At 37.8% G+C, this 24,486-nt stretch overlaps 1 protein-coding gene across 1 annotated transcript in view; it reads right to left on the bottom strand.

Moving 5' to 3' along the window:
- LOC121367652 (neurogenic locus notch homolog protein 1-like) overlaps positions 1–24,486 on the bottom strand; it is an 81,753-nt gene that overhangs the window by 42,905 nt on the left and 14,362 nt on the right. The window contains exons 4-6 of the mRNA XM_041491946.1: positions 17,360–17,479; positions 10,779–10,898; positions 5,603–5,722 (exon numbers count right to left, since the gene is read on the bottom strand). Coding sequence (XP_041347880.1) covers positions 5,603–5,722; positions 10,779–10,898; positions 17,360–17,479 — 360 coding nt within the window. The remainder of the gene's footprint in view (positions 1–5,602; positions 5,723–10,778; positions 10,899–17,359; positions 17,480–24,486) is intronic.

Below are 24,486 nucleotides of genomic sequence, written 5' to 3'. Positions count from 1 at the left end.
AACAGAATATTTACATGTACACAATGTTCATGTTTAAAATATATACTGCATTCAACAACTCTCACATCCACTCACCTACTCACCTACTCATCCCTCACCACAAATATTCATGTACCTCACTTTTCATACATGTCAATAATTAGTTTTAATTATTTCTGGGAGCAAGAAAAAAGAGAAAGAAGAAAGGAACAAAGAAATATCAGTAGGGACAGAAAAGAATAACGGTGCAGCACATTTTCTCTTTAAATATTTTCTCTAAGCCATTATGTTAAACTAGATTTGAAAAAGTTCATGAAAAATTGTAAATAAATAAATTATACCATTTCTTCCAATATTTTTCAAAATATTCGTATTCACAGTTTTTAAGCTGAATACGCCTTTGAAATTCTTTTGTTTTTGCATTTTCATAGAATAAATATAATATTTTATATTAATAATCATCCATTTACTACACTGCTATTTGCTTCAGTATGCAAACCTAAGATAACGATATGTTTATCAAAAGTAATATGTTCACCCAAAGTATTTGTTATCGAATTTGCCATAGATTTCCATACTTCTTTAACAAAATGACAATCATAAAATAAGTGTTCCATTGTCTCTGGCAGCAGGTTAGTTGCGAGTATTCGATGCTGTATTCTGTACTGAAACCACTGCAAAGTTGTATCTCTGGTACATTTAAAGGGTATGCTATAATATATTTTCCATTCCCTTAATGAATAGTTGAAACCTTTTCCCTGATTTTTAATTGTGATTTTGGAATTTTTGATGTATTGTATAGCAGTTTATATTGTTCCTTGCAACGTGTTTCTGTTTTAAAAACTGCTTGAAATTTTGGAGATAAACTGGTTTATAATTAGGGGGGAAAAAATGCAGTTTGACAATTACAATAACATTTTCCATATTTTTCAATAAAACAGTTTACTGCTTTAATTATAAACGTATAATAATAAAAAAAATCGTTATTATATAATACTTCATAATAAATTTGTCAACAGTTAGAAAACCGCCATATACACCAATTAAATCATTTATAAAATAATAATTCCCTTATCGGTATACTTTTTGTAGGAAATAGGTTTTTCATCTTTTAATATTTTACTATATTCATATCAACTATGTCTTCTATACTTTCAATGATTTCTTCACATTGAATTTTTCTCCAGCTTTCAAGAATATCTTTCGAAAAAGGATTATTTATATTTTGCATTTCCTTACGAACAAATTGATCCCCGTATATAATTAAATCCTGTATTAATACATTTGTGATGGATGAAGAAAGATGTATCCATTTTGAATCATTTGTAAATAGTCTTCTTATCCATGTTGATTTCAAGGCTTTTATAGAGATTGAAATATTAATCATTCTTAATCCTCCATTTTGATAATCTTAAATTAGAGTTTCACGTTGTTTCTTTCTGGTTTATTTTCCCATATAAAACTATAAATATTTGTCTTAACTTATTAATTGTTCAGATGGAGTTGGTAATAATGGTAATGAGATTAGTAAACTGATTATTTTAGGTATTATTAAAGAAAGTTAAAAGTTGATTTTAAAAAAAACATATTATGTTTTAAACCCATACCAACTCGCATAGCAGATTAAAAAATATTGGTGTAAATAAAATAAAAGGTTTCTTTAAAAATTATCATGAAACTGCATAGGTTAAATGTTCTTTTAATACAGGTATGAAAGCAACTTAGGAAAGTCAAGTTAAAGGGCAGTTCTGCCTTTGCATTATTGTACTGATTACTATTATCCTGTTCAATTATTTAGACCCAAAGTTTTTTGCAAAGGTTACGTTTATTTCCTATTCGATATTTGTTTTGTTTGCATTTACATGAAAACAAACCCAAACCCCGACAGGTTTTATATACAAATCATCATATAAAATGCACGAAGTTGACTTAATTCCACTTTTTAAAAATCTCTGTGGTAGGGTGCTTTTTTGGGTGCGATAGGGCGTTGGCGAGGCGGGCGTGCCTGAACCCTTGTGGATAGGGGCACGTAAATATAGTTGCCCATTGCCCATCCAAAACACTCATCCAGTTGCGTTTCACTTCTTCACACGAGCTCGGCGGCTGTAACCTAACTAACAAAGGGGTCATCTACTATGACCCCACCCTCTGATCCATTACTATATGGCCAATCAATTAACCACCACCTTGTGGCTTATTCTACTCAATGGCTCTTATAGCCAAAAAAACACACCTAGGTGTGTAAATGAGCCCTCAAGGGCTCACCATAGTTCATTTATCACCACTGGCCGGAATGGCCTCCCATGGTCGGAGGGAGGGGGTACGGGTATGCCAGAAATAGGGCGGTAGGGCGTTGGCGATTGGATGTTAGGGATAGGGCTAGGTTTGTCTGACCTCCCCTGCCCGCCTGCCACCCGCCGTGGGGTCCGGCCCGGAGCGGTGGTGAAAATCTCCACCCGGGTGTTGGACCGCAAATCAGATTGGTCGCAAAGCCCACCCCGATCGTTAACCTTTCCTCCAGGGCCTAAATATATTTTATTAATAAATAGAGTATAATAACGATTTAGAAAGCCCGATCCAAAATAGTGTCAACTAAATACCACTAACTTAATAACATTATACCGTTTTTCTTTAGGCTGACACATCTAAAATTTAAAACAATCCCCCCCCCCCCCATTTAGTTTAATAAGTCAAAATTCGCCCCTATACTTTTCAATCCCCCCTCCCCCCCGGTCCAGTACCTGGCCATGCCAGAGATGGGACTAGGGGTGGTGGGGGGACATGCCTGAACCCTAGTGGATAGAGGCATGTAAAACTGGTGTCAAGTAAAGTAGTCACTTAACCAGAGCACCATGTCTGAGCAATCTAGTGAAGGACCTGGCTTATCTGGGGAGAAAACTGGATCAGATAATGCTCCAAAGAAACGTAAGTTGACGGTAAAATCCATTGAAACAAATTAGAAGCTATCCAAGCTGTTGAGAGAGGTGATAAATCAAAAAGCGTTATTGCAAAAAAATTTGGCATTCCTCAAAATACTTTGTCTACATGGTTAAAAAATGCTTATAAAATTAAAGGGGCTATTGCAATTTCATCCTTTTCTCCATCTAGAAAAAGAATGCGAACAGCTAAGTTTGAAGATGTAGACGAAGCTGTATTAAAATGGTTCAAGTTAGCTAGGGACAGCAATGTTGCAATTTCTGGGGCTCACATAATGGCTAAAGCAGAAGAATTAGCAAAGAAATTGGGTAGAAATGATTTTACTTGTTCGACTGGGTGGTTGGGTAGGTTTAAAGAAAGACACGACATAACTTTTTAAAAAGTCTGTGGTGAGGCGAACTCCGTTAACAATCGATCAGATGCTATGAATAACTGGAAACAGGCTTTGCAAACAGTACTCATGTCTTACAGCGAGGACGACATCTACAATGCCGACGAGACAGGCATTTTCTTTAAACTAATGCCAGACAAAAGTTTAGGGGTGTGAAATGTCACGGTGGCAAATGCAGTAAAGATCGCATTACCGTTCTAGTAACTGCTAACATGTCTGGCACGGATAAGCTCCCACTTTTGATTACTGGCAAATCACAAAAGCCACGTTGTTTTAAAAATGTCAAATCACTACCCACTGAGTACCTGGCCAACAAGAAAGCATGGATGACGTCTGATATTTTTAAAGAATGGCTTTTTAAAATCGACAAAAAAATTCGTAGACAAGGACGAAAAATCGCAATGATTGCTGATAACTGCCCCGCCCACCCTCATGTCACTGGTCTTACCAATGTGGAACTGATATTTCTCCCCCAAAACATCAGAGTATTATTCAAAATCTAAAAGTGCCGCCATAGAAAAAAAAACTGAAGTTAAACTTTCGGTTTTGGATGCCCTCCGATTTTTTAAACTTGCGTGGGATAACGTATCAGTAGGGACAATTAACCACTGTTTCCGCCATGCAGGCTTCATTAATTCAACTGAGTCGGCCGATCCGGAGTATGAAAGTGACCCCGACGACGATGTTCCCTTGTCACACCTAGTAACCAACGGTGTGACTTTAATGGAATATGCACGTGCCGTTGACAGCCTGGTCACCTGTGCTCTCATGTCCGACGACAGCATTGTTGAAGAGGTGTTGGCTGCCCGGACTCCTGTTGTAGCAGAACCAGAGCCAGAGAGTGATACGGAAAATGACGACACTGCCGATCTTCCCCCGCCGTCGTTGACGTCAGCAACAGAGGCACTGGAGTTATTAACTCGATTTGTGGACAGCAGAGATTCCAATGGAAATCCCGTCCATGCTATTGGGGACTTAACGACAAACTTTCAAAGTTCAGTAGCTTTCATGCCTTGTTCTAATGCGCGACAGACATTAACAGACTTTGTGAATTAAGTGTTGTGATAGTTGTGATTGTTATTTGTTCTTCCAGTTTGTATAATTGCATTTTGTTCTTAATCCTTTATTATAATATGTTAAAATATATATAGTAATTTTTTGTTTAATTGTCTCCATATCCACAGTCATTTTAATTCCACAATTTATAAAAACTTTTAACAGATTTAGTAAGCTTGCGCACATCGGTATTATTGATTGGTTTATTGATTGATTACTTTGTTGTTATTAATTTCAGAACATTTTTCTTTGTGTTACATTATGTTATTGTGAAATTAAATGGAATTCTTGATTTGATTTAAACAAATAAATTATATTTCATTTTTAAATTTGACATCTTTTGTTTGTAATTTTTTATTTACATACTTGACTGAACGTTTGAGTCGATATTTGGTTAACTCGATATTTATGTGCGGTCCCCATGATATCGACACAACGGTGCTCGACTGTAATGGGAAAATGTAGCAGGTTTCCTCTCTATGACTGTGTCAAAATGACCATATATTTGACCAGTAATTTGACTGGTAATATCATCTCATCTATACACTATGTACATCACTTCGTTTTGTTAAACACTAACCGGTGCTGTAAGGAAACGAAATGGTGTTCACAATGAATTGTTGGCCTATCTATATCTCGATATTATCAAACTACTATTTACCCTAACCCTAACTCTATCGCTATCGCTGTGTTTCCACCTTACCCGAACAGACACATATTTTCCCCATTAGTTTAAACAATATTTATTGCCGTCAAAATGCGGTTTGGGATTGGCCAACAGGCAAGAGCCTATTTTCCCCATTAGATTCCAACAGAAAATTGATTGAGTGTGATATACTGTTTCCACCAACTGTGAACATACTGGCACACACTGGCGCGGACACGCACAGAATAGAACATGCACGGTCTTTTTCATCGGTTTTTTCAGATATTACAAGAAGATTGATGATAAAAAAACTGACAATATCTGTTCTACACAGAACTCCATTAGACTTAGTGTTATTTTTTTGTTTTAGTAAAAAAACGTGTTTTGCCGACAGAAAACGTCTGTGTCTCAAAGTGCGTGTTTGTGTGGGTTTGGAGAAAATCCAGCCTAACCCTGACATAATCTCTAAACCAAAAGTTCAAACTGAGCAAATAATCTGGACTGAGTATTTCAGCTTCAATCAAATTAAACTGTAGCTCGTAAAACATGTCCACCGCTACTCGCACATGCGCAGTATTCCGTATCCTACATACCGGTGCAGGTTTTGCCGTCCCCGGTGTAGCCGCTTTTGCACGTGCAGGTGTAGCTGCCGTCAGTATTGGAACACAGAGCGTTAGCGTCGCAGTCGTTGTCCATGCTACATTCGTCAATATCTAGAGAAAGGAGAGGAATATATGTTTAACCACAACCCAGAACGTCTTGAACAATGGTTAGTTGGTGTCTGTAGTCCGTTTGTAACAAAAGAGAACCAGAATGTATGTTTAACGACACCCAGAACGTTTTGTGACAATGGAGATTTAATGTCTGTAGTTCGTTTACAACAAAAGGGAAACGATGAATTGGCATGCAACTCTTTAATGAAGGAAGTTAAAAGATGATACAGAAACATAAATTTTAAACACATACCAACTCGCATAGCTCATTAAAAATATTGGTGTAAATAAAATAAAAAGTTTCTTTACAAATTATCATCAAACTGCATAGGTTAAATCGGTATGAAAGCAACCTTTGAAAGTCAAGGCTTGCAACCCATAGCGAGGCTCCCTGTTTGAGCCCCGCGATTTGTGTATTATAATGCGCTCCCTATAATGCAGTGCGCAACGTCGGTTACGTTTCAACTTTGGAGCCTGTCATACAGTCGCTTTGTTTTCAAACGGGAAATTAATTGACAAATTTTTCAACTCTGGGTTTTCATATTCTAAAACCCTGCTCTCCCTCCCGTCATTAATATACTTATATGCCAAATATCTTAGGCACTGTATTTAGCATGTTAGCTTTGTCACGCATTTAGATATATACCTCTATAGTTATTCAAATGTTTTAACTGTTAATTCTGCCGAGTTTGTTCTTTATTACAGGTTGTTGTTATCCTGTTTTGTTAAATATGTGTTCACAGCTTATAGTTTGTGAGTAATCAGTGATGCATATCTGGACTGAACATTCAAAGAAGTACATTTAGTGAACATTAAAACTGAACCTGCGTGGCATTTGATGCCAGGGTTACAAACAATATACCGGTGTGTTTGAACTTTTGCCAGATCATGCGGGTCTAATAGCTGCTCCATTGGCAGAGTGCTCCATTTGTGGTGCACTGGTTGGAATAAGAATAACAAACAATCAGCTGAATGGATCCAGCGAGTGGTTCGATCCTGCGACGCATGCACCTCAAGCGAGCACTCAACCGATTGAGCTAATTCCCGCCCCCGCAAAGAAAGAAGAGCAAGGAAAAGACAGTGGAGTGGAAAGAAACTGGCCCGTAGGTGGGGTGATGTGATACAGACAGACAGACAGAAACTGGCCCGTAGGTGGGGTGATGTGATACAGACAGACAGACAGACAGAAACTGGCCCGTAGGTGGGGTGATGTGATACAGACAGACAGACAGACAGAAACTGGCCCGTAGGTGGGGTGATGTGATACAGACAGACATACAGACAGAAACTGGCCCGTAAGTGGGGTGATGTGATACAGACATACAGAGAGAAACTGGCCCGTAGGTGGGGTGATGTGATACAGACATACAGACAGAAACTGGCCCGTAGGTGGGGTGATGTGATACAGACATACAGACAGAAACTGGCCCGTAGATGGAGTGATGTGATACAGACATACAGACAAAAACTGGCCCGTAGGTGGGGTGATGTGATACAGACAGACATACAGACAAAAACTGGCCTGTAGGTGGGGTGATGTGATACAGACAGACATACAGACAGAAACTGGCCCGTAGGTGGGGTGATGTGATACAGACATACAGACAGAAACTGGCCCGTAGATGGAGTGATGTGATACAGACATACAGACAAAAACTGGCCCGTAGGTGGGGTGATGTAATACAGACAGACATACAGACAGAAACTGGCCTGTAGGTGGGGTGATGTGATACAGACAGACATACAGACAGAAACTGGCCCGTAGGTGGGGTGATGTGATACAGACATACAGACAGAAACTGGCCCGTAGGTGGGGTGATGTGATACATACAGACATATAGACAGAAACTGGCCCGTAGGTGGGGTGATGTGATACAGACAGGCATACAGACAGCAACTGGCCCGTAGGTGGGGTGATGTGATACAGACAGACATACAGACAGAAACTGGCCCGTAGGTGGGGTGATGTGATACAGACAGACAGACAGACAGAAAGAAACTGGCCCGTAGGTGGGGTGATGTGATACAGACAGACATACAGAAAGAAACTGGCCCGTAGGTGGGGTGATGTGATACAGACATACAGACAGACAGAAACTGGCCCGTAGGTGGGGTGATGTAATATAGACAGACAGACAGACATGTATATGCGTACGTACTGGTGCACGTTTTCCCGTTCCCGTGATATTTTTAATTATTTGCTTAAGTACATTTTGTTGTCCCCAGAAATACTTGGTAGTGTTGGGGTTGAGGAGCCTGAGCTCAATGACTTACAAATATTTTAAATATATTTCATATATAAACAGAATATTTACATGTACACAATGTTCATATTTAAAACATATACTGCGTTCAAAAACTCTCACATCCACTCACCTACTCACCTACTCACCTACTCATCCCTCACCACAAATATTCATGTACATCAGTTTTCATACGTGTCAGTAATTAGTTTTAATTATTTCTGGGAGCAAGAAAAAAGAGAAAGAAGAAAGGGGAACAAAGAAATATTAGTAGAGACAGAAAAGAATAAGGGTCCAGCACATTTTCTCTTTTAATATTTTTTCTAAGCCACTATGTTAAACTAGATTTGAAAAAGTTCATGAAAAATTGTCAATAAATAAATTATACAATTTCTTACAATATTTTTCAAAATATTCGTATTCAAAGTTTTTAAGCAGAATACGTCTTTGAAATTCTTTTGGTTTTGCATTTCATAGAATAAATATAATATTTTATATTAATAATCATCCAATTACTACACTGCTCTTTGCTTCAGTATGCAAACCTAAGATAACGATATGTTTATCAAAAGTAATATGTTCACCCAAAGTATTTGTTATCGAATTTGCCATAGATTTCCATAGTTCTTTAACAAAATGACAATCATAAAATAAGTGTTCCATTGTCTCTGGCAGCAGGTTACAGAAAGTACATAGTGAATAGTAGCGTACATAAAAATGGTTAGTTGCGAGTATTCGATGCTGTATTCTGTACTGAAACCACTGCAAAGTTGTATCTCTGGTACATTTAAAGGGTATGCTATAATATATTTTTCCATTCCCTTAATGAATAGTTAAAACTTTTCCCTGATTTTTAATTGTGATTTTGGAATTTTTGATGTATTGTATAGCAGTTTATATTGTTCCTTGCAACTTGTTTCTATTTTAAAAACTGCTGGAACTTTTGGGGATAAACTGGTTTATAATTAGGGAAAAAATGCAGTTTGACAATTACAATAACATTTTCCATATTTTTCAATAAAACAGTTTACTGCTTTAATTATAGACGTATAATAAAAAAAAAGTCGTTATTATATAATACTTCATAATAAATTTGTCAACAGTTAGAAACCCGCCATATACACCAATTAAATCATTTATAAAACATAATTCCCTTTTCGGCATACTTTTTGTAGGAAATAGTTTTTTTTTATCTTTTCATATTGAATTTTTCTCCAGCTTTCAAGAACATCTTTCCAAAAAGGATTATTTATATTTTGCATTTTCTTATGGACAAATTGATCCCCGTATATAATTAAATCCTGTATTGATACATTTGTGGTGGATGAAAAAAGATGTATCCATTTAGAATCATTTGTAAGAAGTCTTCTTATCCATGTTGATTTTAAGGCTGTTATATAGATTGAAATATTAATCATTCTTAATGCTCCATTTTGATAATCTTGAATTATAGTTTCACGTTTTATTTTTTTCTGGTTTATTTTCCCATATGGAACTATAAAATCTTTTATTTAACTTTTGGACTAGTTGTTCAGATGGAGTTGGTAATGAGATTAGTAAATGTATTATTTTAGGTATTATTAAAGTAATTTAAAAGTTGATAGAATTTTTTTTATTATGTTTTAAACCGAAACTACATGTAACTCGCATAGCACATTAAAAGAATATTGGTGTAAATTAAATAAAAAGTTTCTTTACAAATTATCATCAAACTGCATAGGTTAAATCTTCTTTTAATACAGGTATGAAAGCAACTTAGGAAAGTCAAGGTAAAGGGCAGTTTTGCCTTTGCATTATTGTACTGATTACTAATACCAATAAAGGTGGAATTGCATACCTTGGGTATTCAAGTATTTTGTACTCATACCTATATTAAAATAAGCTTTCATCTATACAATATATTTGGTGATGATTTGTCAAGAAACGTTTTTATTTACATAGAACTGTTTGCAATTTGTTTTAATGAAGTTGGTATTGGTGCATATACGACTTAGCATGCTTTATTATAATAGTTATATTGCAATTCAAGGGAATTGGAAATCCGGCAGAAAAAAAATATTGCATAGCATCTAATATAACCTCCACCTGTTAATGCATTGAGAGATCGGATAATCACACACATAAACAAATGTATATGGTGACGTATAAATGGAATGTACTCAACATATTTATATAGAAAGCGATTGTTATGGATCACGCATTACGGATTACGTATACGCATAAATATTGCGGACAAATAGAATTTACGCCTTACGTGATATTCTATTTTATATCAAGGTATCTAAGCTCGTTTGTTACACAGTTTACTTTGACAAAAATTTACTATCTGGATAATACATAAATTATTTTAGCTAGAAGGTGCTATATTTATAAACCGACAGAAAATTTATTGCATGTGATATGCTGCTTCCACCAATTATGAATGTACTCGCACACACTCGCACGGACACGCACAGATCGACACAGAATAGAACATGCACGGTTCTTTCTGTCAGTTTCTTCAGATATTACAAGAAGATTGATGACGAAAAACTGATAATATCTGTTCAATACAGAACTCCATTAGATTTAGTGTTATTTTTCTGTTTTGATAAAAACGTGTTTTTCCGACAGAAAACGTCTATCATTAAAAAGTGCATGTCTGTGCAGGTTTGGTGAAAACCCGGCCTAACCCTGACATAAACTCTAAACCTAAAGTTCAAACTGAGCAAATAAACGGGACTGAGTATTTCAGCTTCAATGAAATTAAACTGCAGCTCATAAAACATGTCTACCGCTACTCGCACATGTGCAGTATTCTACATCGTACTTACCGGTGCACGTTTTTCCATCCCCGGTGTAGCCGCTGTTGCACATGCAGGTGTTTTTTCCGTCAGTGTTGGAACACATAGCGTTGGCATCGCAGTCGTTGTCCATGCTACATTCCTTGATATCTAGAGAAGAGGTATATTTTGGTTAACGACACCGCTAAAGCACACTGATTTATTAATCATCGTCTATTGGATGTCAAACATTTGGTAATTTTGACATTGTCATAGAGCGGAAACCTGCTGCATTTTCCATTAGTAGCAAGGGATCTTTGATATGTACCATCCCACAGACAGGTTAGCACATACCACGGCATTTGATATACCAGTCGTGGTGCACTGGCTGGAAAGAGAAATAGCCCAATGGGTCCAGCGACGGGGATCAATCCTAGAGCGACCTCGCACGAGGTGATCGCTTTACCACTGGTATACGTCCCAATAGCTAGAGAAAGGAGAGGAGTGTATGTTTAACGACACCCTAGAACGTTTTGGACTATAAATAGTTGTTCTTTGTAGTCCGTTTGCAACAAAAGGGAACTTGATTGCATGTTTAACAACAACCCAAAATGTTTTGAACTATGGGTGATTGGAGTCTGTAGTCCGTTTGCAACAAAAGGGAACCGCTGTATTGGTATGCAATTCTTTAATGAAGAAAGTTAAAAAATATTTATTATTATTATTATTATTTTATATATATATATATATATATATATATATATATATATATATATGTTTTTAAATTAATTTTATTGTTCCCAGAAATACTTGGGATTAAGGAGCCCCGAGCTCACTGTCTTACAAAGATTTTAAATATATTTCATATATCTACAGAATATTTACATGTACACAATGTTCATGTTTAAAACGTATACTGCATTCATTCAAAAACTCTCACATCCACTCACCTACTCACTTACTCACCTACTCACACCTCCCTATAAATAGTCATGTACATATGTTTTCATACACGTTCGTAATTAGTTTTAATTATTTCTGGGAGCAAGAAAAAAGAGAAAGAAGAAAGGGGAACAAAGAGACAGAAAAGAATAAGGGTGCAGCAAATTTTCTCTTTAAATGTTTTTTCTAATCCATTATGTTAAAGTAGATCTGAAAAAGTTCATGAAAAATTGTCAATAAATAAATTGTATCATTTCTTCCAATATTTTTCAAAATATTCGTATTCACAGTTTTTAAGCAGAATACACCTTTGAATTTCTAATTTGTTTTAATATAAATATAATATTTTATATTAATAATCATCAAATTTACTACACTGCTATTTGTTTCATTATGCAAACCTAAGATAACGATATGTTTATCAAAAGTAATATGTTCACCCAAAGTATTTGTTATTCAGTTTGCAATAGATTTTAAGAAAAATGACAATCATAAAACAAGTGTTCCATTGTCTCTGGCAGCAGAATACAGAAAGTACTTTTTTTGTATCTATATAATGAATAGTATATAAACATGGTTAGTTGCGAGTATTCGATGCAATATTCTGTATTGAAACCACCGCAAAGTGATATCTCTGGTACATTTAAAGGGTATGCTATTTAATGAATAGAAAAAACTTTTTCCTGATATTTTAATTGTGATTTTGTAATTTGTTATGTATTGCATAGCAGTTTATATTGTTCCTTGCAACTTGTTTCCTTTTAAAATCTGCTTTAACTTTTGGGGATAAACTAGTTTATAATTAGGGAAATTAGAAAGTCGCAGTATACACCAATTTAATCATTTATAAAAAATAATTCCCATTTCAGCATTCTTTTTGTAGAAATAGGTTTTTTATCTTTTAATATTTTACTGTTGTACCAAATATTCATATCAACTATGTCTTCTCTACTTTCAATGATTTTTTCACATTTAATTTTTCTCCAGCTTTCAAGAACATCTTTCCAAACAGGATTATTTATATTTTGCATTTTCTTACTAAAAAATTGATCCCCGTATATAATTAAATCCTGTATTGATACATTTGTGATGGATGAAAAAAGATGTATCCATTTTGAATCATATGTAAATAGTCTTCTTATCCATGTTGGTTTTAAGGCTGTTTTAGAGATTGAAATATTAATCATTCTTAATCCTCCGTTTTGATAATCTTGAATTAGAGTTTCACGTTGTTTCTTTCCGATTTATTTTCCCATATAAAACTATAAAATATTTTATTTAACTTATTAATTGTTCAGATGGAGTTGGTAATGATGGTAATGAGATTAGTAAACTTATTATTTTAGGTATTATTAAAGAAAGTTAAAAGTTGATAAAAAAAACCCCCAACATATTATGTTTTAAACCATACACACTCGCATAGAACATTAAAAAAATATTGGTGTAAATAAAATAAAAAGTTTCTTTAACAATTATCATCAAATTGCATAGGTGAAATGTTCTTTTAATACAGGTATGAAAGCAACTTAGGAAAGTCAAGTTAAAGGGCAGTTCTGCCTTTGCATTATTGTACTGATTACTAATTGCAATGCAGGTTGCAAATTCTTTTCAAGAAACGATTTTTATTTACATAGAACTGTTTGCAATTTGATTTTTTTTTAATGAAATGTGGTCTGTGTTTATATGACTTAGCATGCTTTATTATAATAATTATATATCAATTCAAACGATTTGTAAATCCTGCAGAAAAAGATAAGATATATAATCTGATATAATGAATGAATGAATGTTTAACGACACCCCAACACGAAAAATACATCGGCTATTGGGTGTCAAACTATGGTAATGCAAATAAATGCAAGTGATGATCAACATCAGTATAAAAATTCAAGATTTAAACAAAAACAGTGTAAAGAACTGTGCAAAAATACAAATACAAATATCACAGAATTTTACGGATACTGAATTTTACTCTAAACTTCAATTTGTGCTGTATTGGCCATTCTCAAAGAGAATGTTACACCCCTGCACCACGGTGAGGTTACAGCACGCGCAGGGGAATCTGATATAAAGTCCACCTGTTAATAATGCATTGAGTGATCGGATAATCAGATGCATAAACACATGCATACGGAGACACATAAGTGGAATCTACTTAAAATATTTATATAGAAAGCGATTGTTACGGATCACGCATTACGGATTACGTATATGCATACATTTTATATCACGTTATCTACGCTCGTTTATGAATATTCTTTTACACAGTTTACTTCGACAAACATTTGCTATCTGGATAATACCTACATTTTGCTAGCCAAAAGGTTCTATATTTATAAACCAATCTCAGAAACACAAAACGTGTGAATGGCTGTCTTTACATCAAGTAGGTCGTTTTACTGGCACTTGTTAGTTGCCATTTGTCAGTCTTTTATAAATGATGCTACAGATGACAGGGATTTTGTTTCAATGTTGGTCACTTATATATACTCTTCAAAAAAAGAAACGCAAAAGGGTACAAATGGGTTATAACTCCGATTTTATGTTTCCTACCGGTTCATGCTTTGTGAATATAAGGTCATTGCATGTCCCAAACACATTCCCACGGTTACATTCGATAAAACGCAGCTACTGTACAATAAAGTTCCAAAATGTGAATATTCGCAAAAACGCAGCCACGTGCAAACCATGTCACCACTGCACGTGCGTTGTCTGCACGTGCAACATGAACACCGACAGTATAAAAGTGCAGGGTGTTCGCTTGCCTGGCCTCTGTATCTGGCCGACAGTTGACAATCCAGGACATGCCACGTCTCAGTGAACCGCAGAGAAACAATGCCATCGGCCGACTAGACGCAGGCGAATCCAGAACGGCCGTTGCCAGGGCATTCCATGTGTCCCCAATCACCATCTCCAGACTGTGGGACCGTTACCAGCAACATGGATCAACACGTGACCTCCCTAGATCCGGTCGACCACGGGTCACTACCCCCGGGCAGGACCGCTACATCCGGTTAGGCCACCTTCGGGAACGATTGACTACTGCCACCTCCACAGCCGCAGCAATACCAGGTTTGCGCAGGATATCCGACCAGACCGTACGGAACCGCCTACGTGAGGTAGGAATTCGTGCCAGACGTCCAGTTCGAGGTGTCATCTTAACACCACAACACCGTCGACTCCGACTGCAGTGGTGCCAGATTCATCGACAATGGCCTCAACTGCGATGGAGACAGGTGTGGTTCAGTGACGAGTCCCGATTTCTGCTCCGACGTCATGATGGAAGATGTCGCGTGTATAGGCGTCGTGGTGAACGTTATGCGGCAAACTGCGTGCAGGAAGTGGACAGATTCGGCGGGGGTAGTGTCATGGTGTGGGCAGCCATCTCACACACTGGCAGAACTGACCTGGTCCACGTGCAGGGCAACCTGAATGCACAGGGCTACATTGACCAGATCCTCCGGCCACACATCGTTCCAGTTATGACCAACGCCAACGCAGTGTTCCAACATGACAACGCCAGGCCTCACACAGCACGTCTGACAACGGCTTTCCAACAGAACAACAACATTAATGTCCTTCCTTGGCCATCGATATCACCGGATTTGAACCCAATTGAGCATCTATGGGACGAGTTGGACCGACGCCTCCGACAGCGACAACCACAGCCCCAGACCCTGCCCGAGCTGGCAGCAGCCTTGCAGGCCGAGTGGGCCACCATCCCCCGGGACGTCATCCGTACTCTGGTTGCTTCAATGGGCAGGCGGTGCCAGGCAGTTGTCAACACACGCGGAGGCCACACCCGGTATTGACTCCAGATGACCTTGACCTTGGTGGTGTGTCCTATCACTTACTCACAATGGACTAGAGTGAATTGTGAACAATCCTGCAACATTTGGTAATTATCGGACTCACCATTCAATAATTAAATCAATTCTCCAAATGTTACGACAATGTGGTTTTGCGTTTCTTCTTTTGAAGAGTGTATATTTAAACGTTCTACCCGCGCCATAACATATTACGTTTGAGGGGCGGGACGTAGTCCGTGGTAAAGCGCTCGCTTCATGCGCGGTCGCTTTGAGATCGATTCCCGTCGGTGGGCCCATTGGGCTATTTCTCGTTCCAGCCAGTGCACCATGACTAGTATATCAAATGCCGTGGTATGTGCTATCCTGTCTGTGGGATGGCGTATATCAAAGATCACTTGCAACTAATGGAAAAATTTAGCGGGTTTCCTCTCTGTGACTGTGTCAAAATGACCATATATTTGACCAGTAATTTGACTGGTAATATCGTCTCATCTATACACTATGTACATCACTTCGTTTTGTTAAACACTAACCGGTGCTGTAAGGAAATGAAAGGGTGTTCACAGTGAATTGTTGGCCTACCTATATCTCGATATTATCAAACTACTATTTACCCTAACCCCAACTCTAACTGTATCGCTGCATTTGATGCCAGGGTTACAGACAATATACCGGTGTTTTGGAACTTTTGCCAGATGATGCTCCATTTGTGGTGCATCGGTTGGAATAAGAATAACAGTCAGCTGAATGGATCCACCGAGGTGGTTCGATCCTGCGACACAATCACTTCAAGCAAGCACTCATCCGATTCTGCTAAGTCCAGCTCCCGCAAAGACAAAAAAAGAGCAAGGAAAAGACTGTCAAGAAGAAACAAAACAAGCCCGTAGGTGGGGTGATGTGATACAGACACACAGACAGAAAGACAGACAGACAGACAGACATGTATATGCGTACGTACTGGTGCACGTTTTCCCGTTCCCGGTGTAACCCGCGTTACATGTAGAGTAGTAACTACTATACGTGTTGGTACAAACACACAGAGAGACAGAAAGGGACATGTATACGAGTACATACTGGTACACGTTTTCCTGTTCCCGGTGAATGATGTTTTGGATGACAGGGATTTGTTTTCAATTTTCGTGACTTAAGCCAGTAAATACTATATTTGTGAAAGTTCTACCCGCGCCATAGCATACTACGTTAGCGTGCGAATATTCTCCGCTGCACGTTATGTCCAAGAAAAGCAGTTACTTTAGAATGTGCATTTTGACTAAAACCAACTGGTAATATTGTCCCATCTAGACACGATTTACCTCACTTCATTCTGTTAAACACTAACTGATACTGTAATCAAATAAAATGGTGTTAACAGTGAATTGTTGACCGACCTATATCTCGATATTATCAAATTACTATTTACCCTAAACCCAAATCTAAACACACACAGACATATATTTTATCTGTTGAATTCCGACAGAAATTGAGTGCATGTGATATGCTGTTTTCACCTACTATGAACATACTCGCACACACTCGCAAAGATACGCACAGAATAGAATATGCACTTTTTCCCCGTTAGTTTCTTCAGATATTACAAGAAGATTGATGACGAAAAACTGATAATATCTGTTCAATACAGAACTCCATTAAATTTAGTGTTATTTTTCTGTTTTAGTAAAAACGTATTTTGCCGACAGAAACTGTCTGTCATAAAAAAAAAGTGCGTGTCTGTGTCAGCCTAACCCTGACATAAACTCTAAACCGAAAGTCAAACAGCAAATAATGGGGACTGAGTATTTCAGCTTTAATGAAATTAAACTGCAGCTCGTAAAACATGTCTACCACTACCCGCACATGCGCAGTATTCCGCTTCCTACTTACAGGTACAGGTTTTGCCGTCACCGGTGTAGCCGCTGTTGCACTTGCAGGAGTAGGTGCCGTCAATGTAGAAACACACAGCGTTAGTGTCGCAGTCGTTATGCCTGCTACATTCGTTGGTATCTAGAGAAAGGAAAGGAAGGTATGTTTAAGCACAAACCAGAACGTTTTGAACAATGGTTAGTTGGTGTCTGTAGTCCGTTTACAACAAAAGACAACCGATGAATTGGGATGCATCTCTAATGAAGAAAGTTAAAAGTTGACACAAAAACATATTATTAAATTTTAAACCCATACCAACTCGCATAGCACATTAAAAAATATCTGTGTAAACAAAATAAAATGTTTCTTTACAAATTATCATGAAAAAACTGCATAGGTTAAATCGGTATGAAAACAACTTGTAAAAGTCAAATTAAAGGGAACTTCTACCTTTGCATTATAATATTGATTACTAGTAACAATGCAGGTGAAATTGCGTTACTTGGCTGTTCCAGTATTTTGTCTTAACCCCTATATTAAAATGTGTTTTAATCTCTACACTAATATATTTGAGGGTAATTAGTTAAGAAACTTTTTTATTGACATAGAAATGTTTATACATAAATGTTATTACGTTGGCATGGGTTTATGTAAGAGTTAGCATGATTTATTATAATAGTTATATATCAAATTTATGTAAGAGTTAGCATGATTTATTATAATAGTTGTATATCAAATCGGGCAGAAAAAGATAGTATATAGCATCTAATATAAAGATCACCTGTTGATTACAACCTGATTGACAAGAACCTTGAGTGGCATTTATAAATGCAAACATTAATAAACCACCACTGACTTGATTCGAACCAGGAACTGTCTGTATACGAATCCAACGCTCTACCAATTGAACCTAAATGGAATTCCCACTAGCTACTGCCAGTAAGGTAATTTTATACCATTACTAACTACTACATGGGTTTTTCATCAGACATTTGTCTAGATCTAGTGTAGAAGTAAAATACATTTCATATTAGAGGTGTACCATGCCTTACCAGTACAGTAGTAACTACCACACGTGTTGCTACAGACAGACAGACATAGAGACAGACAGAAAGACAAACAGACTTACATGAAACATACGTACTGGTAAACATTTTCCCGTTCTTCGGTGTAGCCTGAGTTACAGGTATAGTATAACTATCATACGTGTTGCTACAGACAAACAGACAGACAGGCAGACAGATAGACAGAAATGAAACATGTATATGAGTGTGTACTGGTGCATGTTTTCCTGTTCTTGGTGAAACCAGCGTTACAGGTACAGTAGTAACTACCATACGTGTTGCAACGTGTGCACTTTCCCACAGACAGGAAAACACATACCACGGCCTTTGTCCATTTGTGGTGCACTGATTGGAACGAAAAAAAAACAATCAGCTGAGTGGATCCACCGAGGTGATTCGATCCTGCAAAGCAAGCACCCCAAGTGAGCACTCAACCGATTGACTTAAATCCCACCACCACAAAGAAAGACAAGCAAGGAAAAGACAGTCGAGAGGAAAGAAGCACACCCGTAGGTGGGGTGATGTGATACAGACAGACTCACAGACAGACAGACAGACAGACAGACTGACATCAAACATGTATATGCGTACGTGCTGGTGCACGTTTTCCCGTTCCCGGGGTAGCGCTCGTTACAGGTACAGTAATTACTACCATACGTGTTGCTACACAGACAGACAGACAGACAGACATGAAACACGTATATGAGTACGTATTGGTACACATTTTCACATTCGCGGTGTAACCCGACTTACAGGTACAGTAGGAACTATCATACTTCCTATAGACAGACAGACAGACAGAAATGAAACACGTATATGAGTACGTATTGGTACACATTTTCACATTCGCGGTGTAACCCGACTTACAGGTACAGTAGGAACTATCATACTTCCTATAGACAGACAGACAGACAGAAATGAAACACGTATATGAGTACGTATTGGTACACATTTTCACATTCGCGGTGTAACCCGACTTACAGGTACAGTAGGAACTATCATACTTCCTATAGACAGACAGACAGACAGAAATGAAACACGTATATGTGTACGTATTGGTACACATTTTCACATTCGCGGTGTAACCCGACTTACAGGTACAATAGGAACTATCATACTTCCTATAGACAGACAGACAGACAGACAGAAATGAAACACGTATATGAGTACGTATTGGTACACATTTTCACATTCGCGGTGTAACCCGACTTACAGGTACAGTAGGAACTATCATACTTCCTATAGACAGACAGACAGACAGAAATGAAACACGTATATGAGTACGTATTGGTACACATTTTCACATTCGCGGTGTAACCCGACTTACAGGTACAGTAGGAACTATCATACTTCCTATAGACAGACAGACAGAAAGACAGACAGACATGAAACATGTATATGAGTACGTATTCTTGCACGTTTGTGGTGGGACGTATCCCAGTGGTAACCCGCTCGCTTGATGCGCGGTCGATTTGAGATTGATCCATTTGTTCCAGCCAGTGCACCACGACTGGTATATCAAAGGCCGTGGTATGTGCTATCCTGTCTGTTGGATGGTGCATATAAAAGATCCTTTGCTGCATTAGGAAAAATGTAGCAGGTTTCCTCTGATGACTACGAGTTATAATCACCAAATGTTTGACATCCAATAGCCGATGATTAATTAATCAATGTACTCTAGTGATGTCGATAAAGAAAACAAACTTTCTTGTTGCTCGTTTTCCCGTTCCCGGTGTGCCTTGTACAGGTACGGGGGGGGGGGGGGGGTGCGGGCGAAAAAGCGACTATAGTTTTCTGAAGCTATGTATTAGGATGTCTGTAAGGTTTGAAAAACTCTTATAATTAAACTATTGTTCTGGTATATCACATTATCTCGTGTGGTCGGGGGGGGGTAAAATCTACATCCCAGAAGGTACGGGGGGGGGGGGGGGGGGGGGGGGGGGGGGCGCAAAAGCTGACTATAGTTTTCTGAAAGCTATGTATCTCTGATCTCTGTAATTGCTGAACATAGAAAACTCTTATAATTAACTATATTTTTTCTTTTATATCACATTATTATCGTAAAATTATCATAAAATATCATAAAATCTACATCCCAGAAAGATGACATGTTGATGCAGTCTTTCAGCCAAGATCTGATATATGCAGTGACCGGTGGGCAATATAAGCCTCCAAAACATATCCTGCTGTCTTATGTAGTGAACAGCCTGACTGGTAATGTAGAATGTATCAAGATTTTGAATAGGCTAGGACACGCAATATCATATTGTCAAGTCGAAAATTATGACACAGGTCTTTGTCTTAAAAAACTAGAGCTGCCAACCAGTGTATCATCCCAGAGAACACCCATCCGTATGTTTTGACAAATCTGGCCTTTGACAACATAGATTAGAGGAGACTCTTACTGGAGGAGGCACTACTCATCGTGTAAATGGTATAGATATTCAACCAAGAGTGTTTGGCCCCCATCTTCAGAAGAAAGCTCTTCCACCTATACCAAAAAGGAAGCAACGCTCCGCTGCAGTTGAAAACATGCCACTCCAACCTTACATATTTGGAGCAAGCACTGTTCCAAGCCAAATGACTATCTCTGAAGTTCCTGCTGAACTTCATGAAGGATCTGCTCGAGTTGCGCATCACAAAAATCTCCTATGGATGTTGACGCGACAAGTAAATCCAACCAACCAAAATGTTCCAGGCTGGACAGGATTTAATATCTTGACTCGTTCCATGGAGACAGTATAAAAGCATGTAGTTGGATATCTTCCCACAATAAACGCTCCAGCAACAGAATTGTCAACAGTTCTGGAAATCCTCAGTCAAACAGATCAGATCAGAGAGGAGCTGAAACTGTAGTAAATTACTGTCACGATAGATATCAAGCACTTTACGCAAAAGCAACAGAAATATTGTGGAAGCACAGTGACCAGTCCAGACATATAATCATCAGGATGGGTACTTTTCACACCATTATGACAGTACTTGCTATCCTTGGGAAGAGATGTATCGATGCTGACCTGCGTGATATATGCATTGAATCATGTTTGGTCGTTCAACGCTCTGTGTCTGGGGTAATTGAGGGCAAAGCATATAACCGGGTTGTAAGGGTGCACAAATGTATCTATGAAGGTCTTCTGTGCATAGCCTGGAAAGGATTCCTCATATGGATGGAGAAGAGCCATGCTAGATCTGTTAAGAGAGTCTCGGCACTATTGACACAAGTTTCACAGTTCCGTGATGAAATAGAACAGCACAGTTTTAAACTTCTATTGGAACATGACGACCTTGCACATACATTACTGTTGTGTGGTGAATATCTCCAGTATCTTCGAAATGACAATGGTGATTTGTTTGCATTCTGGATGTCATATCTGAATATAGTTGGGGATATCCTTTTAGGCCTCATAAGAGCGACCAGAGAAGGCAACTGGAAACTGCACTTAGCTGCTGTTTAAAAGCTGATTCTCTGGTGCTTTGCTACGATCCTGTCAACTACTTCCGTTATCTTCCAGATTACTTTGCACAGATGAACAACCTGCAGTTTGATCATCCAGAAGTGAAGGAACAATTCGACAGAGGAGATTTCTCAGTCGAAATGAGTGATGGCAATCCTTTTGAAAATATCCCCGTGGATCAGACTACTGAAGTGACAATCAACAAGGACACACAAACAACTGGAGGTACCACCAAATTCAATCAAAAACCAGGAGATATTACTTGACTGCTGATTTCAGAAGTGAGTTCTTGGGGCACCTGAGAGACATGACTCTAACAACAAGGTCTGATCTACATCACACAGAGTTGTGTTCTGAAAGATGAGAAAAGTGCCACTGCTGTTATCGAGGTATTGGATAACTGGATTAATTCTTTTGAAGAAAACCATGAATTAGTTTGCATTTCAACTGCAACAATAGCAATAAAAGATGTGAGAGATGGCCTAATCGAGGCTCACAAAAAGGCAAACAAGTGTATTCCAAATTTCAAGAAGAAAGACTTGAATCCGATCCACTACAGAACATTTTTCATGATCCATTGCCAAAGTTAAATCTAAAGACATTCTCAAGCATGAGTCAAAAGAAGAAAAGTAGGCACAAGGCAAGACCATAATATTGAAAACAGATAGATGATTGTTTGGATGGATAGTAGTCATAGCCCAAAGCCGAAGTCTCGAGATGAAAACAGTATGGTGTCATCCTTTGGAAGCCTTGCCTTGGTCACTCTCAGCACCAGATGGGGCACCAAGGAAAACATCTAAAGCTATCCTCGCAAAGCAGTTACAAAATATAGCATCACCAATAACTGTATCGCCTGAGTTGCATACCAAATTGGAGGAAGTAGTTTGCTTTCTGTACACACCAAAACCAGCAACTACTAACATCAACTTTCTGAGATATAATCTTTTCTGTGCATGCAAAGGAGAAATTGAATCACACCAGCTTTCTCATTGTAGAGATTCGTTACAAAAACATGTACAAAGAGCCACTTTCCAAGCCGCCATTTGTAAAAGGAGCCTGCAAGTGGATCCTGGAACACCAATTCCTATTGGTAATGGATGGAAATTCGAAACGGGCACTTTGGAGATTAACTGGATGGATTGAATGTTGTCATGCAAGTGCACCAGATCGTGTAGGTTACCTTCCTGTGAGTGTCTGCTAAATGGTCTCAAATGTACAGACATGTGTCACCTGAGGGCCTGTGACAACCAGCCTTCCACAGAAGACAGTGAGTCTGAGGACATCGAGGAGGATGAGGAGTCTGACGAAGATGACGAGGAAGATGTTTAGCTATGTGAGATTTGTAGTATGATCCTGTATTCAATATATTTTGGATCTATTATGATTACAATGGTATGTGAGCCTTTTATTCGGCTTCTGTACGTGTCTATACACCAAACAATAACTTTCATAATGTTGAACATTTGGTTGATAGGACGTCACTTTGAACAGAACAGAACAGAACTTTATTTCACTCAAAGCCACCATCCGGTGGCATCAGAGGAGTTCATTGTATACATTATATATACATATACACGCATACGTTAAGTTACAAGTGCTTATAACAAACAAATACGTAAGATTAAGCTATATAAAATGAGTTTTCAGGAGGTAAAGTGATTATTTGTAATATTAATAAGTTCACAAAGTTTTTTTAAGGATGCTGACACGTTTACAGTTGAACAGTTCTCTGAATGTAATTACATTTGGTCTAATAACATAGTATGGCTTTAGTAATCGTTTTCGTTCCTTGTTGAATTTATCACAAATAAAAATATAATGAAACTCATCTCCAATGTCACCTATATTACATAATGTACATGTTCTATCTTCTTTTGGAACATTGGACCACCTGCCCTTTTCAATTGGTAAGACATGATTAGATATGCGAAATCGAAGAAAAGTAGTATACTTTTTCCTGTTAAGTATATTAAAGTAACTTTCAAATTCTATTTTCTCTTTTATGTAGAACATTTCCCTGATTCAGTAATACTGCTGTGCCAGTTCTGAGTATATTGGTCTTCTAGTCGTAGCTTTATGGTTCGTTTTAGACATGGAACAGATATAAAATGCTGTGCGTCCCATACATTATTATAACAGAGTCTGTAAAATATATCCATTTATATTCTGTACCATATTGAATAAAGTCATAAAACAAGGATAATTTTGTACTTCTACCTGTTAAACGTCTAGCCCAAAACAAACCATTCTGCAAAATACAATCAGGTAAAGGTTTTTCTTCCAAATTCACCATATCTGGAGCTAGATATTTTAAAAATTGAATATGAAGATTTTCTATATTATCGAGATTAGCAAAACCCCATATCTCGCACCCATACAACAAAATAGGTATAACAACTGAGTCGAACAATTGGATTCGGTATTCTATAGACCAACAAAATTTATTACATTTTCTTAATATATAAAACATAGTTTTCTGAGCCTGTTCAAATAAGGTTTTCTGACATAAGTTAAATTTATTTGTTTTATGAAGCCAAATGCAAGGCTGTAATATCAACAAGCTACAAGATATCGATGAACTCCAGAGATACATAGCTTTCAGAAAATTATAGTGCACATTTGCCCCCCT

The sequence above is a fragment of the Gigantopelta aegis genome, chromosome 3 (assembly GCF_016097555.1).
Source record: "Gigantopelta aegis isolate Gae_Host chromosome 3, Gae_host_genome, whole genome shotgun sequence".
In the NCBI taxonomy this organism is placed as follows: Eukaryota; Metazoa; Mollusca; class Gastropoda; order Neomphalida; family Peltospiridae; genus Gigantopelta; species Gigantopelta aegis.
Note: the sequence above shows the minus strand (reverse complement) of the source record. Positions and strands in the feature narration are given on the sequence as shown.